The 19,043-nt window shown below is 37.8% G+C and overlaps 2 protein-coding genes across 4 annotated transcripts in view; both read right to left on the bottom strand.

Annotated features, from left to right (window-relative positions):
- LOC103910934 (uncharacterized) overlaps positions 1-19,043 on the bottom strand; it is a 492,719-nt gene that overhangs the window by 192,994 nt on the left and 280,682 nt on the right. The window lies entirely within an intron of this gene.
- Positions 1,155-19,043, bottom strand: part of LOC137491214 (uncharacterized) — a 46,571-nt gene continuing 28,682 nt past the window's right edge. Inside the window, exons 1-3 of one of the 3 annotated variants that reach the window (XM_087249003.2) lie at positions 12,667-12,705; positions 12,066-12,213; positions 1,155-3,169 (exon numbers count right to left, since the gene is read on the bottom strand). In XM_087249003.2, coding sequence (XP_087105129.2) covers positions 2,121-3,169; positions 12,066-12,150 — 1,134 coding nt within the window. In that variant the 5' untranslated portion in view covers positions 12,151-12,213; positions 12,667-12,705 and the 3' untranslated portion in view covers positions 1,155-2,120. Of the gene's footprint in view, positions 3,170-12,065; positions 12,214-12,616; positions 12,706-19,043 lie in introns of those variants that run through there. The other 2 variants (XM_088650560.1, XM_088650559.1) reach the window with 2 other exon arrangements.

Here is a 19,043-nt window from a genome sequence, read left to right on the forward strand (position 1 = left end):
AGACCACCAGGGAAGGTCTGACTGAAGGTTGCCCTCAAGTCTGTTGCTGTGGGCCTCCACCCAGGTGTGCTGCAGCTGCTCTGACAAAAATAACTCTAACGTTTGCAACCTCCTCCTGGGGAAGAGAAAGTCTCAGAGCCTGGATCACAGTTCTTCTTGGGAGGGACTGTCACATGCTCGGTGTAAGAGCATCCTATCGACACCACAACTTGCCATGACAACAAAGCACAGCATGGGTTGAAGGAACTCCATGTTCACGTGGACTTGGCCAGTGGCGCAATGGATAACGCGTCTGACTTTGGATCAGAAGTTTCTAGGTTTGACTCCTGGCTGGCTCGTTCAGGAATTTTTTGCGTTGCTCTCAGTGCAGTGCAGTTGCGGTTTGCCCCTGCCGGAGTTGTTCGGTTCTACTCTGGAGTGAATCGAGTTTCTGGGGCCGCCAGCACAGAGCCTGTGGCCACTCTCATGGGAAGACGACAGTGACAGCTTGTAGACCAAAATGTTTGCTGTGAGGCTAAGGCGTTCTACTTGGCCCCTAATAATTCCTTACATTTATATAGCGCTTTTCTGGGCACTCAAAGCACTTTACACAATGGGGGGGTTCTCCTCCACCACTTCACCAGTGTGTAGCATCCACCTGGATGACACGACGGCAGCCATTTTGCGCCAGCCCACACATGATGAAGCCAATTGAATATGGCCATGATGGACAGAGACCCCTACTCTTTTTTACATTTTTAACAACCACACGTTAACATCTTAAGACGGTGCTCACTTAGCAGTATAGCGTCCCCGTCACTCAAACACACAGACCAAAGGTTGGGCGCCCCCTGCTGGCCTCACTAACACTAATTCCAGCAGCAACCTATCTTTCCCATGTGATCTCCCATTCAGGTACTGACCGGGAACAGCCCTGTTTAGCTTCAGTGGGCGGCCATGTGAGAGTTGTAGAGAGCTAGCTGCCGGCTGGTAATGGAGTTAATGTGATTGTCTGTTGTGGTGAAGGAGCTGAGACGAAAGGTAATCTAAGTACCTACTGTCACCCATGGTCATGACTGAAAGGACAAAATCTCGGATACAACCAGACACATTTTACAAAGTGTTATGACCCGCTTGTTTGAGTCGCAGCACAAAAGAGAGATGAGCCAACAAAATAACCTGAATGCAAATGATTTATTATAAAATGTAACTCATACAACAATCAATCAATGCAACCAACAAATGTCTAGGCATAATAATGAAGATAAAGAACTTAGGATATATTCACAACAACACGTTAACTACATGATATAAGTTATGCAAAACAAAACCATAAGGTTAAATAATCAATGAGATGGGAGGTCTTGACATGAGGACTCCTGAGTAGCTAACACAACAACTTTTATATATCCATTGATGAGCAATGCAGGCATCCAGTCACGATTTACCACATACTCCAACCTGGATTTCTCATTCAGGGAATCAGACAGATAACATCATCCAACACAACACTACCTACATGAACACACTGGAGAGTGGATAACAGATGAGATTTCAAGCCGCAGAGGTGCTGTTTGCCAGATGTTTATGAAACTGTTCTTCTCTCAGCTGCCATCATTGTGTTTACATAAATGCGAGGAGCGCGACACATTTACAACCCCACCTACTGCAGTGTAGGAAAACAGTATACCGTTACTCAGCCTTTTCAAACATTATTCAGACATGAAACATCCTGTGAGAAAATGTTTTGCTGCATTCATGTCATGTGTGCAACTTTTTGTCCATGTGTTTTTTAAGCTGCTGCGAATGAGCGAAACTCTGTAGACACTGATCAGATCTGTACGTTTCTCTCCAGTGTGAATCCTCTTTTGTGTTTTCAGATGTGTTAACTGATTAAACCTCTTGTCACAGTTTGAACAATTGTACGGTCTCTCCAGTGTGAATCGCTTGGTGCAGTTTTTGGAGCTGAAATAAAAGTCTTCTCACACTCAAAGCACATATACTCTTTCACACCAGAGTGGACCTTCATGTGTTTATTAAGGTTTTCTGATTGGTTTAAGCTTTTCCCACACTGAGTACATGTGAATGGTTTCTCTCCAGTGTGGAAGTCAATGGGCATAAAAGTCCAGTGTGACCGCAGCTTAAGTGCAAGTGAATGGTTTCTCTCCAGTGTGGATCCTCATGTGTTTATTAAGGTGTGATGAGCAGTAAAAATTCTTCCTACACTGAGTGCATGTAAATGGTTTCCTTCCAGTGTGAATCATCATGTGTTCATTAAGGTGTGATGATTGGCTGAAGCTCTTTTCACACTGGGTGCAAGTGAATGGTTTCTCTCCAGTGTGGATCCTCATGTGTCGATTAAGGGAGGATGAGCAGTTAAAACTCTTCCCACACCGAGTGCATGTGAAGGGTTTCTCTCCAGTGTGGATCCTCATGTGTAGATTAAGGTGTGATGAGCAGGTAAAACTCTTCCCACACTGAGTGCATGTGAATGGTTTCACTCCAGTGTGGATCCTCATGTGTTTATTAAGGTGTGATGAGCAATAAAAATTCTTCCTACACTGAGTGCATGTAAATGGTTTCTTTCCAGTGTGAATCATCATGTGTTCATTAAGGTGTGATGATTGGCTGAAGCTCTTTTCACACTGAGTGCATGTCAATGGTTTCTCTCCAGTGTGGATCCTCATGTGTTGATTAAGGTGTGATGAGCAATAAAAATTCTTCCTACACTGAGTGCATGTAAATGGTTTCTTTCCAGTGTGAATCATCATGTGTTCATTAAGGTGTGATGATTGGCTGAAACTCTTCCCACACTGAGTGCATGTGAATGGTCTCTCTCCAGTGTGAATCCTCATGTGAATCTTTAGTTTGCTTTTGCTTGCTAAACTCTTTCCACACTGAGTGCAAGTGAATGGTTTCTCTCCAGTGTGGCTCATCATGTGTACATTAAGGGATGATGAACGGATGAAACTCTTTCCACACTGAGTGCATGTGAATGGTCTCTCTCCAGTGTGGATCCTCATGTGAATCTTAAGTTTGCTTTTGTTTGCCAAACTCCTTCCACACTGAGTGCAGGTGAATCGATTCTTGTCTTTCCTTTTCAAAACACCATCAGTCTGTAAATGAGTTTTTTCCTCAGTTTTGACATGATGTTCCTCCTCTTTACTCCCCTCATTCTGTTCAATTAGGTCTGAAATAAAGAAATAAATAAATAAAACATTAGTTTTTATTAAGTCTTAAAAACTCTCATCAAAAGCTGAAAAGTGAAAAGACACTGGAAACATTGGCTACACACTGTAATTTTGATGCACATTAAAAGTAAAATAAATCAGATCATATTTTGTTAAATCCATTAACCTGTACATATTAAAGCAGATGCAATTCAATTCATCTTTATATATCTAGTGCTTTTACAACGTAAATTGTGTCAAAGCCGCTTAACATAGAAGTTATAGTAAATTAAAACTGTGTCAGTCTAAATAGTTATGAGAGTTTCTCATAAAAGTAATTTTGGTCATATTGATAAGACAAAGAAAAAAAGCAGTTAATGGCCTATTAATATTCGTGTATATTCACTATTTATGTTTGTATTTATTCATATATATTCAAGTATATGAATACTTGTTTATGTGCCTGACTGGTAAACACATCAGAAAAAAAGTTCTGGGGTAACAGCTGAATATTTGCCTTGCAGACATAAGACATACCTGTACAGCATCTGCATAAAGGCTGGAATGTGCACGTACCTTTCCCCTTGTGTGTTGTTGGGTCATTTTAATCTAGTCTAGGGTGATTTTAAGGTTTATTTGAAAAAAAATCTTTCTGTGTTTCAGCAAATTAACTGATATTTGGGGACATCCATTTTTTGACGTATTCTGGAAAAATGCTTTGAAATAAAAAAAATGTAAAAATTCAGTACACTGTAACGTACAGTCCGTAGATAAAAATTACGTATTGATTTTATAAAGGGGTCTGAGTCTCCTCTGCGTGGGCTTATGACTCCTGGTGCCACATAGGCCATACTCACACTATGTACAGTTGCCTCGAACCAGGCCAAGGCATGCTTGTCCCCCCTCCCGTCTCCCTCGATGGCCAGCACTTACACCACAATCAGGCCTGGGCACGCTTACGTCATTGATGCTGCGCTGCGTTGTTCAGTAGAGAAGCGCTCTCGCTCAGCACAGTGGAGATTTCTCTAGTTATATCGTTTCAGTCGTTTGTTATGCAGTGACATGCAGTCAAATATTTCGCCAAACAGTCCTTAGGGATGCAGTGACATGCCGTCAGATATTTTGCCGAACAGATCCACCACTTTTGGCACTCATAAACAATCTTAAAGCCCTCGTGGTGCAGGAATAAGGAGGTTTGCTGTAGGCGCGCAGCTGTCGTGCAGTGAGGTGTTTGTGTCTTTATAAAACTATGGCAGTTTGTGTTCATTGAACAGTAAGATTGATTAATAGATCCATATGAAACAGTCCCTTAAAACTCACGTCCTGCTTTCAGTTTCGGGCTTTGGCGCGTTTTGCACTCACACTACAAGCCCAAGTAAACCACGCTCATGCCCACCTCTTCCAACCGGGCCAGGGCCGGCAAAGTAAACCGTTCCTGAGCCCGATTCAGCACACTCGCACTTCTCAAACGATCTGAGAAACGGGCCTGGGCACGGTTCGGATAGTCTAAGTACACCCAAAGTCTGTTGATGCACTTCTTAACACTTTAGTGTTTAGTATCAAAATGTTCCTCCTGCCATTTTACAACACATGATGCGTAGCGCATGATCATAATCACCACGGCTTACATTATTTAATGCTCTGACATAATGTCTCTCCACATGCTTTCAGGCGGACTCTTATTTTGCATATTAGCGGGCCAGAGACAAAGAAAAACTCCCGCTCAAACTTTGCCAGGAGACTGTTGGTCAGTTGTTGGGAAAAGGGGTTGTGGCCAGACCAAAGTTAAAAACCAAGCTGCATGCACAACTCAGAGCAGAAGTCCCGAAAACAGTCTTTCGAGAGGTGCACCCCCTTTTAAGGGGGGCAGACCACATTTATCTGTGACCGCGTGGCTCATCCGAGCCCACGTTTTCTTATTTTTCCGGCAAAGTAAAACTCAGTTTAAGTTGTGATCGCGTATCCTCCGAACTGCATTGCAAACTCCACGCATCAAGAAAGGACATCAAAGGAATTCCAGCACACCGGAAGAACCTTGCAGAGAGAGAGACCGAGAAATCCTAAACTCCAGGTACTTTAGTAATGCGAATAAGCTGTGCCCCTTTATCAAAAAGGTGTTTTTATAATCTTGGTGATCCTTAATAGTGTGTGAAACTGAGGTAGATTTGCCACTGCTTATCTGAAATCTCTATTTCCTCACTTTTCTGTTTGTTATATGTTTTATAGACCCGTATATACCTACATGCAGTATACATTTGTTCTATATTTTATGTTATGTTGGTGCGTTTGTTCGTCATATGTCAGACTAGTCAATAAACCCTATTATAATCAAATGGATTGTATTGTTTGCCTCACAGAAAAAGTCACTGAAACGATAGATTCCCTACAGCTGCTATAAAGTTGATCAAAACTTCTGAATGATTAATCTACTTCACAAGGAGTAGTAATAATTCCCTCTCTAAATAAATATATCATTACAGAGTCCGCTCGGGCGAGGTCTAATTATATTTATTTGGTCAAATTAACAATAAGTTAATCCAGAATGTCAATAATTAATAATAATTCGTTGATGTTGATAATTAATATTTATAATCTTAAAGTCTGCATTGGCCGAGCAGGCGGAATCATATACAATTATATATTTGTTTAAACAAATGACAGAAGATTAAGCTGGAATATTAATAACTCATTATTATTGATATTAATTTTCATAAACTGAGCTAATTTCGCTACAACACTCTGGGCAAATTTACTCCCTTTTTGTTATATTCATGGCCGTTTTTTTTCTGTATTGGCCTCTATTATAACACTTTTTTATTGCAAAGCCATGACAGCACGTAATCATGCATGTTCCGGCTGGGTTCGCCGACGCCTGCAACCTTCACATCCACCATTCTCCTCTCATTTCCCTTGAACCCTCCGCTCCGTGGGTAAGAAGCTAAAGTTTTTGTTTTCTTTGCCCAAATTTTCATTAAATTTGTTGCTCTTGTTTTTTCTCCCCGTACTAATATTGTCATTATTATTTTTCCCAGTTTTCAAATCTAACGGATCTGCTGGCCTGAAATGATTTGAAGTTTTTTTTTCACCTTCATTTGAGTTAAAAGTGCTGAGGGTTTTGTGTTTCATTGTGATTATTGTTATATTGTTTGTTTTGGACTTCCGGTTGGAGCGGAGATGGCTCCAGCGAGTGATAACAGTGCGGTCCTTCAAGCTATTGATGCACTAAAAATCTATTTGAATGCTAAAATTAAAGAAAAGGCCGTTGCACAGTCAAATGAACTTGCAAACAAATTGACCAGCTTCAGACAGAGTTACACAACGATGTGGAGCACATTAACGCAAGAGTGGAAGCAGCAGAAGAGCGAAAGCCTGGTCTGGAGTCTTTGTTGGGTAGATTCTCTGACTCTCTTACTACCCTGGAAAAAGCGTTTAGTATCGTGAAAAAGTAGCTGGCTGTGCTGAGAGACCAAATCGAGGATCTTGAGGAGAGGTCTCGCCGCTCAAATCTCTGCATTACAGGAGTTAAAGAAGGGCAGGAGCACGGCAGACGAGTGACGGAATTTGTAGCCAATCTCTTGAAAGATACCCTGAACCTCAAGAAGACTCCACTTCTGGACAGGGCACACCGCACTCTACGCAGCAAACCAGTGGATGAACACCGCACGCCTTTGTGATTAAATGCCACCATTTTTCCGAAAACAATGATATTTTAAAGAAAGATATTAAAATGAAAGCAATTACGACAGCAAACTGGGCTGTCAAAGAAAACACAAATGTTAATGTCACCCTCCAGTTAACATTTAAATTACCGCTATAGCACATGTTCGTTGTTAATTCTAGTTGTCAAGTATATTTTGTCAATGGGGTAGCTTTGTAGTAAACAATGCTGCCAAGGATGCAAACGAGTTCCCAAAGAATTGTGGCCCATTGTCCGTAATCAGCCTCTCTGGAATACTATGGCGCGTGAATATGGACTTCAAGTGAACAATGACATCAGTAGACCTGGTAGGTGACAACTGGGCTAATTCCACATATCTGGAGTAGTAGTCACCACCAACAGGTATGTTTTGTTTTCCAGCATGAACTCCCTCTCTTTTTTGTGACAGAGTATCGGCTACCCACAAGCTCTTTCCTGGCACATGAACAATTAAGTAGGAGTATCGCATCAGCCACATTTAAATCTCTGAATACGAGAGGGAAGAGCATCTAGAGCTTGTGATCCCAAGAGACTCAGTAATGGCCTGTGATCAGTTTCCATTTTAAAATGCTTGCCAATAAGAAAGTCTCTGAATCTTTCACATGCCCATGTGAGACCCAATGCCTCTTTTCCCACTTGTGCATACCTCTGCTCGGTCTGGGTGATAGATCGTGATGCATAAGCTATAGGCTTTCATCCTTCTTGCTACCACTGCATTAGGACAGCCCCCAGTCCATAGGACGAAGCATCAGCTGACACTTTGCAGTCTCTGTTTGTTATAAATCGCTAAAACAAGTGCAGATGACAATGCATCTTTCAGAGTTTAAAGCGCTTTAGCCTGCTCTGTGCCCCAAAACCAACAGTTCTTTTTCAAGAAGAGCTTTGTCTTTCTTAGCCAGTTGGGGAATGAACTTTCCTAGCTGATTTACCATTCCCAGGAAGCTCCTTAATTTGCTTACATTAGAGGGCTGTCATGTTTCTAATAGCTTTTGTCTTTATTGGGTCAGGACTAATTCCTTTGGCTGAAATTATGTGTCCAAAGAAATCCACTTTGCGCTTTACCAGCTCCCAATGTAATTTAACTTGGAGAGGTCTACACATATTCTAACTGCACCTGACATTTTCGGGACCACAACCATCCCAGCACACCAGTCTGTTGGCTCCTCCCCTCTGCTAATTACACCCGACGTCTCCATCCAATGCAGCTCCTCTTTACTTTTCCCATTAGAGGTAGCGGGATTCGTCACAGAGTTTTAAAGAGAATGGAGTGGCTCCTGGTTTCACACTGATCACATATGGTTATTGTACTTCTCCCAAACCACTGCACAATTTTGGGTAGCTTAGCTATAGTGTTTTAATGTCAATGCTGTCTAATCGTGCCACCAGCCCAAGCTTTGTATTCGCCGGTCGGCCCAGAAGGGCAGTATGCAAATTTCTAATTACATACACATCGTCCTCTGAGTGTTTTCCACCACTTTAAACAGAAGCCTGGCAACTCCCACTACATCCAAAGCAACTTGCCCTGGCCCAAGTAACGGCCATGTCACATGTCCAAGGGCAGGTAGTTTCTCCTTAAAATGTCTCTTAATAATTTTTTTCTGGAACGACAGTGACATCGACCCCTGTATCTTAAATGACACTTGTTTTTGACTAATGTCTATGTCTACCATCCATGGGTTGCCAGATCCATCAATGTTGTCTAAAATGTCGCCTTACTGGCGATTTCCAAACAACATAACATACATACATCCAGCTTGACCTTTTGTGTACTTATAGCTCCCTCTAGTGGCGTTGTATAGCCAATGCCAACCTAAAGATACACAGCAATAACCCCACACTGGAGATCATTAATAATATAATAACATTAAAGCCTGATTTATACTTCTGCGTCAGGTGACCGGCGTAACCCACGGCGCAGGCAACGTGCGTAGCTGTGCATTTATACTTCTGCGCGCTGTCTCTGTCGGTCTGCATTAACACTTCCGAAACGCTAGTTGGCAGTGAGGTGCAAATGTTCCTCTGTGTCAGGTTTCTTCGCTACTTTATTGCATTTCCTGAACACTTCCGGGATGTACAAGTGGCTCAAACTCGCTCATTTTGAGGCAGGAACCGGTGGACGTGCAACAACTTTAACTATGAGGTAAACACAAAACAAAACTGTCCATCCGGAGCTCCTTCACGGTACTCCACACTTGTAAACAATCGCTCGCGCGGCTCTCGGTCCCGCCCAGACTCGTCAGCGCTACCAAGCCGACCAATCACAGAGCTTATGCTACGCGTCGTTGCGACGTGTAGTTACATTTTTTGAGAGGTGCACGTCAGCGACGGCGATGGCCACGGCGAAGGGCTATGCGTCAGCGCCGTAGTATACGCCGGCGTTTGACGCAGAAGTATAAATCAGCCTTAATACTAAAACGGTGAAGGCAAAACAACATTTCAGATGTTTTACAGTGTGGTCAGCCTGCTGGTTTGTCCATTCACACACATTTTCATCATCATATGATCTTATAACAAAATCTTTTTAATGTGCATATTGAAATTTGTTCAGTAAAAGTGCTTATGTAGTTTTCGTAAGTTTATCTTTTCTTATTGAATAAAAAGTTTATCCTACTCAGTTTTGCGCATGTTTTTCATGCTTATATTTCAAAAGTTAAGTGCATCATGAAGTTTCTATCAACTGATTTTTTATGCTCATAGCCTATCCAAACTACACATAAAAATAGGTGGCTGGAAACATAAGGCTAAGGCAAGAAATACCGCTTCATCTTTAAAAAAAGGGAGGAGACAGACAGAAACCCGTAGTTTAGAGAATAAAACCTGCTCCTGACCAGGTTAGATTCACAGAGTAAGTGACCTCGGTAACTGACTCAGAGTTGAAGTTAACTCTCTTTCAGAAACAGGCTTACCCTACTTTCTTAAGTTTGACAAACCTGCCATTTTGAAACTGAAAACCCAGAGTTTTTTCTCATTTCAGGGTTAACATAGTCTGAGTGTTTACTTAACCTTCTATCTGAAATGGGGCCCTGATATCATATGCTATTGTTTTAGAACTTCAGTTGCCTGTTGGAGAAATGACCATGAATAATAAACGGCTACTTGCTCTACAAACAAGTGTGTTCATGACTATACATACAAAGAAAATAATAAAATTAGAAAATATGACTTTGCAACATCAAGCAGCATTAGGCATGGACCAGTATAAGATTCTGACGGTATGATAACCTTGAATAAAGATATCACAGTTTCACAGTACTGTGATTACTGCTCTAAAATATATATATTTTTTAAATGTCTGGGTAAAAAACAAACACTTTTCCCCCTCTGAACACAATATATATATATATATTTTTGAGAAACTTTTAAATTATTTTATAGCAGTAAACATGTCAATTTGAATCATTCTAATGAATCCTAGACTTCTGCTGTCTTGTTTTATTTTAAAAACATTTCTTTATGATTTAAAACTGCATCTTTAGATATCTTTTCTGCTGGAGATAATGTTGCCTTGAAAAACTTAAAACGAAAAATAAAAACTTAAATATACGGTTTTAAAACCTTGACCTTTTTTAAACCGTGATATACCTTGAAAACTGATATCGCCCCATGCCTAAGTAGTATAACACTGTTTTTAGGATCTAAAAATTAATTCTTTAAAACAAGTGTCAGGCAAAAATATTCCAATGGCGAAACCTGCTGGTATGGGAAGAATATGGTCAAAACTGATGAACTATTAACTCAAATTTCTGCTAATCATCAGTATGCAGTAATCTATTTCTTAAGCAGCAAAAGTCATTTTTAGACTAGTTTGTTGGCCAGTTGTAGTCAGTGCAATGCTAAACGTTATTGTTCCACTATAATTTGTTTGTTTTGTCTTGCGTCGTCCCACAACAACATCATATAGTTTAGAATACTGTACAATGTTTTAGAACAATTATTTTAGTGTCCATTTCATTCAGCTTATTTCAAATTGGGGTGTCCACGTTTTCTGACATACTTTAAATCAGGGTTTCTGCATGTGTCGTCACCAAGTTAAATTTAAGAGTTTAAGACATTTTAAGACCATTATGAATGAAAATTTAAACTCATAAAGGGCTAAAGTCAAATGGCCCAGATGAAAAAGATTTTTATTTGCCCTAACAAAAAAATATTAGAATTTAATACATTTATTAATACAATAATAAATGAATAATAAAAAATAATAATATTTTAAATATTTTAGCAAAAAAAGAAAGCAAGCTTTACTTGTATCCACACACTTTTTTTCCAAAATAAACTTCTTTAAAATAAAAAAACAAATGAACGAAATGTTTTAAAAGTTTTAAAAACTATAGTAAACTAAATCTATGCACATCATTTTGTCCAGGTCGATGTGCTCAGCAGTAAATACATGGAGCATGTTTAAACAAATGTTATTGTAAGGAAAATAATTATATCATTATGATGAATAGAGTTAAAATGTCCTTTTAGAATAAAAAGTATACTGTTTTATTGAGATGGATTGTTGGTGATTGTATGTGTTTTAGCCAGATTGGGTAGCAAGACTTGTTTAAAAAATATTTAAGACCTACAGCACAATATTTCAGTAAATTTAAGACTTTTTAAGGCCTAAAATTTAGATTTTGGAATTTAAGACATTTTAAGACCCCACAGAAACCCTGTTTAAACACAATAGCCCTGGTAATTGGTTATAATAATAATGGTGTAACTCAGATACTATCTGTGAGAACTAGTAACAACTACTAGAAACAAGTTTAAACCCATAAAGAAGTTGATGAAAAAGGAAATTGTGATCAACGAGACATATGCAAATGAAAAGTACTAAGCCAAAACTACTACTGTAATAGCAAATATCTTCTATGAGAATACTGTAGGTCAAACATTGTCAGCTCAGTTAAACTTTTTTAATTTATTGTTTTTGATTAATTTTATATAGTGCCAGTGCTCAATGACACTTTACAAAAACAGTAGAAGAACAAGAAAAGCAATAACCTTGGGAGGGTAGAGAAAATGGGAGACTAATAATACATAAAGTAATGACAAAAGACATGAGCACAAGAAAGAAACTCATTCCTGTTTTTCAATGAGTGCTTATGTGCATTTAGGAGAACTAGGCAGCACACTTAGGTCTGCAAGATGGACTTAATTTAGTATTCTTATTATTAAAATATATCTGAATGAGGATAAAATGACTGAGTTGGTCTTTAAGAATGGAAATCAACCTGTTTGTTCCTGCAGATCTTCCTTTTTGACTGTGAATGTTTCTTCAATCTTCACATCTTCACTCTCCTCTTTAATATACGCCATCTTTATAACAGTGTGGAGATCAGTCGCTTCAGCAGTTTTCCTCTGCGTTTGGACACTTTGTTCCTGTTTAAAATTAACAAAACAATAAAAATGTCCTATTTAAAATGAATAAAACAATGAACAGAAACAAAATAACTTCTCTTCAACACTTGCTTCAACAGTTTCTTTATATGAGAGTCATTAACAAAAAGAAATCAGGTAAGTCTGAGCAAGAAACAATAGCCACAAATAACCTGAAAAAAACTAGTAAAGTTACTTCATTTTTCATATATAGAGATGTATACTTAAAATGAAATGACATAATGCTATTTAATATATTAAACCTTTATTAAAACACCACTAACACGCATTTCTGTTGTTTAAACAATAGCCATCATTACTGTGAGTAAAATTGTACTACATTGTATAAAAGGGTTAAAATAATATTCTTAACAGCAGGTACATAATTTAGTATCGGATGAAAAACCTGAAACTTTAATCAATCGGAAATATCTGTGTTAAAGGTTTAAAACAAACCTTTCTCCTGTTGAATCAGCGCGGGAGCGGCGCAGCCTTATGACGTCAGACGCAACGCCAAAATAAAAGTCTTTTTTGTTCAGCTTTTTTTTGCCACTTACTGTTGCAGTCAGAACATGATAAATTTCTCCCTCCTTTTCCACTTCACACAACAAAGCTGCTATCTCTCTCACATACACAGACATTCAGTAATTGAAGTTGATCAAAACTTTTAATCCAAACATTTTAACATAATTTTAAAAAACTTGTTTAATCCACTTTTAAAGCAGAAAACCCCAACATTCTAAAAGTTATAACACATAGCCTGGTGGGTGTTTTAAGCTGACATTTTACAGACACATTCTTGAGACACAAAGATCTTAAATCTTGAATTAGAAAGTTATGTTACTAAACTTAAATCACAGCATGTTATGTAAAGTTTATCAGACTCGCCAACAGGGCTGGCCCGTGGCATAGGCAGTATAGGCAAATGCTAAGGGCGCTGTACATCCAGGGGGGCGCCAGTAATGAGTGCGGTTAAGTTTGTTTTGTTTTCGAGATTCCTGACACATTTCACAAAACATTTAATTGTATTAATAAATTTAAATTACAAAACAACACTATATACAAAAAAAAACATATATACAACTATTTACACACAGGAATAAAAATGATCTTGCTTGAAAGAGGGAACAGTGAGGGACCTAATGAGGGAGAGGAGAAAAGGAAGTGTGGTTCATTCCCTGCAGAGATTGATGCCTCTGTTTACAAAAGAAAAATCTATTTTGTGGCCTCCAATGTACCAAATTAAACAGAACACTGCTGCTTTCAGATATTAATTTATGTATTTGAAATTTTACAAACTCTTTTGTCTGAGGTGGCAATCTCTGCAAGGTGGGAAGCAAACTCAATAGGAAGAGCTCATCCTCTGAGCGTGGAGATGATGCCGGACAGTTCCGCAGTGCTTCCAGAAGCTGCCGCTCCACCTCCGGTGGCTCCTCTCTCTGTCTCTTATGAGCTCTTTCTTGAGGCTGTATGAAATAATACAGTTTGTACAATGATAAGACAGACAAGGACTAAATTAACAATCGTCAGTATTATGTTACATGAACTATGGATGTGAACATGGTCATTTTTGTCTGTACACACCTGTGGGTACAGCAGCATGTGTCTTTCAAATGCAATATGATCTCAATTAATTTTATGAGGCTTAAACCTCCTCTGTATCACAATCTCTTCCCTAAACTGCATCACTCTCTATCTTATTGTTCTTAAATCACACAACATATGCAGTTTTTCTTTTATATTATAATATAAAACGATAATTCTTTTAAACTCACTCTTATTGCAACCATACTTCTAAACACAATCATACTTCTCACTCATCCTAACTCATCTCTTACACTGTGTAACCTGAACCTCACCTCTATTCTAGTCTCTCTAGATCAAAGGTGAAGGCTTCTAAGCACACCAGTATCTTCAGTCCAACACAGACAAATACACAAATACTTACAATTAAATAAATACACTACACTACACTCCTCTTGAGTGACCTGTTACTTCTGCTCCCGTCTTTACTGTTCTTCAGTAAAAATAGCACTTCACAGGATTTTTGCCTTTTTTCCCCCAGCCTCCTGAATAAAAATATTTATTATTATTAAAACAGAACGGGTACTCCGAGGTCTTTGCGCGCTTCTCTCTACTTTATTAATCTGTTTTAATCTCTTAACTGTCACCACACTTTAAGAACTTCCTCTTAAAACTTAAAAATGTTCTATGCATATTCTTCATTATTAAAAATTTCCCAAACATGAGTAACAGTTACTAGTTAACGTTTATCCTATCCATCAAGGCCCTCTTAGGAAAACACAGATCATTTGCATGCAAATTGTTATTTTCTTCTGGTATTCAAAACCCTTTTGTTTCCTTTTTTATGTTTACTTTTACTTTTTTAGTTTTACTTGTAGTTCGTTATAGCTGGAGAAACAGTTCAAGTGACTTTTTATCATTACAAGCAGGTCCTTGGTAGAAAAAAACACAAACGTATAAGGGAAAATTGCTTACCGTTTTTATTGTGGCCACATATTTGTGTTTTTCCTCCAAGCCTCAGCATGTCCAGTGTCACCCGTTCGTCTCTTTCCAGCCCCACGTTGGGCGCCATTTGTCGTAAATTCGACGTCTTATCAATTAGAAATTATCAGACCAGAGGTTTTGAATATCAGAAAACAGACTTTATTCTCCATAATAAAGCCGAGAAAGAACAGAGCAGACCCCAGAGCATTCTGAAGTCTCTCCTGGACACCTTTTAAAGTTTCTCCTGCGCCTTTTAAACTTTCAGTGTGTTTGTTACAATTTTTATACAGGATTATTTGACACACCCCTAAGTCTCTTTTTAACTCTTGACCATTTTTGAATAGGTTTCTAGTCTAAGGGGTCCTGCTATTCTTGGCTCTCAGCCCACTAGCTTATGTCAACAGAGATGTTACAGGTCTATGTCAGCAAAGTATAGATGCAACTTATGCAAAGGAACTAAGTGTTTACATACAAAGTTATGATAGGATAATAACTTGATAATATGTTACTCATTCTAACTTCTGACACATATAGCTTCATACAAGTATTTAACATAAATAATCAGTGCTTTACATATTCAGTTATTCTACACAATCAGTCACTCAGCCTTCTCCTAGTGTTGCTCCTGTGCAGGCATACTTATCTTACACAGACATATCACTGTATTTTTAACACAGGCTGGCATGTTTGCTGCAAACACTACATACATTTTGTGAAGAGAAAATTAACTGCTTTACACTTAGAAAATACTTCACACTGAGAGAACAGAAATCTTCTTATATACATATATATATATATATATATATATATATATATATATATATATATATATATATATAAATGCAAATGAAAGAAACAAATTGTTCAAGTATCAGGGAACATCCTAATACACTTAAAATGTTGTTTAAAAAATAAAACAAAATAGTGATGTAGACATTTGACACATTAGCTTTCTCTTCTTTCTTCCTCCATCCCTGTCAGGGGCAAGTTGTAGCTACCTTGTAATGCATTTTTCCACTTCTTTATCAGTGGCGTGGTATAAACATTTGTTCTCACTCCATCTGTGATTAAAAGATAAACAGATAATTAGTAGTGAACAAGTACTAATGTAAAAAAAAAGAAACAATTAGGAAAAAAGTAGGCTACCTACGAAGCAAAAAAAAAAAAATAAATAAAAAAAAAAAACTTAAAACACTTTGAAATTAGCAAGAGCTTGAACTTACCAGTTTCTTCATTTGTTCGGGCTGCTCCTTTAGTTGATTTTTAAGCTTTTCCAAATCAAATTGGCCAAAGGAAGGTCAAATGTGTTTACATCTGGAATTTCATCACGTCTGTTTTGGTTTTGTGAGAATCAGGCCCAGCTGCTGCTTTATGACGTTGCATGATTTTAAAACTTCAGTCAGTCGTGCTAAAAAAGAAAAATAACAGATTAGTATAAATCAACCTGTAGCTTATTCTCATACAACTTCTGTAAATACAACAGTGGGTTAGACACTGCTGATATTCTCTAGTTGATCTTTACTTTCTAGCTGCATTAAACCTTAACAAATTTAGTGATGTCTTCAATTCTTACAAAGACATCACGAGATGCAATAAGTTCTGTCTTGATCTCAAACTGCACTAGAACAAAGACTGTAAATGTTCATAGGTGTACCGAGGGCCAGATGCAAAAAAACAAACGTTGTCGCGGGCCAAATTTTACATACATCACACAGACACGTGTGTGTGTATATATATATATACAGTTGAAGTCAGAATTGTTAGCCCCCTTAAATTATTAGCCACCGTTTATTTTTTCCCCAATTTCTGTTTAACGGAGAGTTAAACATTTTTTTCCACACATGTCTAAACATTAGTTTTAGTAACTCATTTCTAATAACTGATTTATTTTATCTTTGCCATGATGACAGTAAATAATATTTGACTAGATATTTTTAAGACACTTCTATACAGCTTAAAGTGACATTTAAAGGCTTAACTAGGTTAATCAAGTTAACTAGTCAAGTTAAGGTAATTAGGCAAGTTATTTTATAACAATGGTTTGTTCTGAAGACTTAAGGGGCTAATAATTTTGACCTTAAAATGGTTCAGAAAAAAATTTAAACCGCTTTTTATTCTAGCCGAAATAAAACATAAGTCTTTCTCCAAAAGAAAAAATATTATCAGACATACTGTAAAAATGTTCTTGCTCTGTTAAACATCATTTGGGAAATATTTAAAAAAGAAGAAATAAATCAATGAGGGGCAAATAATTCAGACTTCAACTGTGTGTAGATAGACAGACAGACAGACAGACAGATAGATAGATAGATATATAGATCATAACAAGAACTGCTGCTTAATTGAATGCATGTAATAGCGACACCCGGTGGTTATTTATTGAATTACGTTCATTTTTGTATAGTGGGCCAGATTCTATTGATATTTATAAAAAGCCGGGCCGTAGTTTGGACACGCCTGGTGTACTGGAATGTACAGTATCTGTGCATCTTGATGGTGGTCTTAAGATTTCTGCCATAGTCATTGATGGTGATGGTACTTGTGGTGCTGCGTTGATTTCTGAAATCTTCATACCTGCCTTTTATCCAGCCTCTTTGTTCCAAGTAATTTTTCTTCATCATGGTATAGATTTGTCTATACTGTCCCTTGATCAGATACATTTACAAAACAAAACATCACTTTAGTATAGTGCCAGGGCAAAACTCACAGGTTGTAATAGATCAATGACATAATGTTGACAGTATGTGTTTAAAATAATTGCAAACAAACCTGTTCTGTCTTTAGATGTATGACAGGCGATCATCATCCTCATCTGTCTACCAGTCAGAAATCACAGTTGGGTTGGATGTTTGAGTCGAGCTTCCTCATATGCATCTATAATAAAACATCACATTGTTGTTAACCTCCCGTAAAGAAAAGTTCAAATCCTGAAATACTATCAAAGTTAATTAATGCATATAATACCTATAGTGTAAATAATCAGTACACAGAAGGTTGCACAAGATTTATTCGGAGATTCATGCAGAGTGACAGCCTTATGAATCAGAGACATAGATTTGTAAGATGGTCAAGCACATGCATTATTCTGTACCCATGAAGATTAACCTACCATTGTGAAAAATGTTTGATGATGATAGCCAATAACAATAAACCATTTCAGCTGTTTGTGAAGCAATTAGTAATGTAATGTCTGAAAAGCTTAATCTATGTTGAAAATGTATCAGCAGTTTACAGCTTATAATGGACTTTTAGCACACAACTATACCATGCCTATTCACGTTCAAAAGAGTGTGCCATTGACTTCTTTGGTCGTGATGTGTTGCAAAATGATCTCACTAACCTTAGTTAAACAAGAACAATAAGACTTAAACAACAAATATTGTTACCCATTCATTTAAATCAGAATTTATCACTGTCAATAACATAAAAAAAACATCAAAATCTGCTTTAAGAAGTTCAGTTTTACATTAACTGACCATTACAGCTTGAACAAAAGATATAATTGATTCACATAGGCTAACACATATGAATTAAAGTGCATAGTAATATATTTCTCTTGGATAATTTAAAGAGAATAGTAAACAGTCGAGTTTCGATCATTTTTCGTGACTAACTGCATAAACAAGATAAACACCCAGACAGCACACATACGTTGGGCCGACGTCGGCCGAAGGTCAACACGTCGGCCCCTTTAATTCTAACATCGGTATATGGTCGGCCAAACATACGCATGATCGTTCGGTCGTGTGTTCTATTGTTCCAGCTCAACAAACGTCGGCTCTGCGTCGGTTAACGACCAGAGGCCGACGAAGCACTTCATAAGCACTTTATCTCTCATGCCCATGAAAGAATCCGGCAACATATTTGGTTTACAAGTAAGTTTTTGCGTGCATAATAAATTAGACAAACGCTACATGCATCATGTGAACTGCGTCGGTCGGTCCAGCTTTAAATAGCCTACATTAATGCAGTAAAACTGACCAAAATGCCTACAATACATGATTTCAGTTCATTAAAATATAAAAAGTTTTGTTGTTATGCTTTAATAATGAAAACGTTGTTTTTTTCTGGCGTTAACTGCTGTTTGCTTTTTTTTTATTGTGGCTTTTTCTAATACATTTTTCCCAGTGTAAAAATCAAGTATGTTCTGCATTTCGGCTGTATAATTAAAATAAACACCTTTTTACAGAGTGACATCTTTGTTTTATATATATACTTGCATTTATATTTATTGGTTATTTATTTTTGACAGTGAATGCACAAATAAAGTGTTTTGTAACAGTTTAGTAGGCTATAAAGCTCGTCTTAAAGATAATAGCGTATAT

This window comes from Danio rerio, chromosome 4, assembly GCF_052040795.2.
Source record: "Danio rerio strain M-AB ecotype USA chromosome 4, GRCz13ab, whole genome shotgun sequence".
Classification (NCBI taxonomy): Eukaryota; Metazoa; Chordata; class Actinopteri; order Cypriniformes; family Danionidae; genus Danio; species Danio rerio.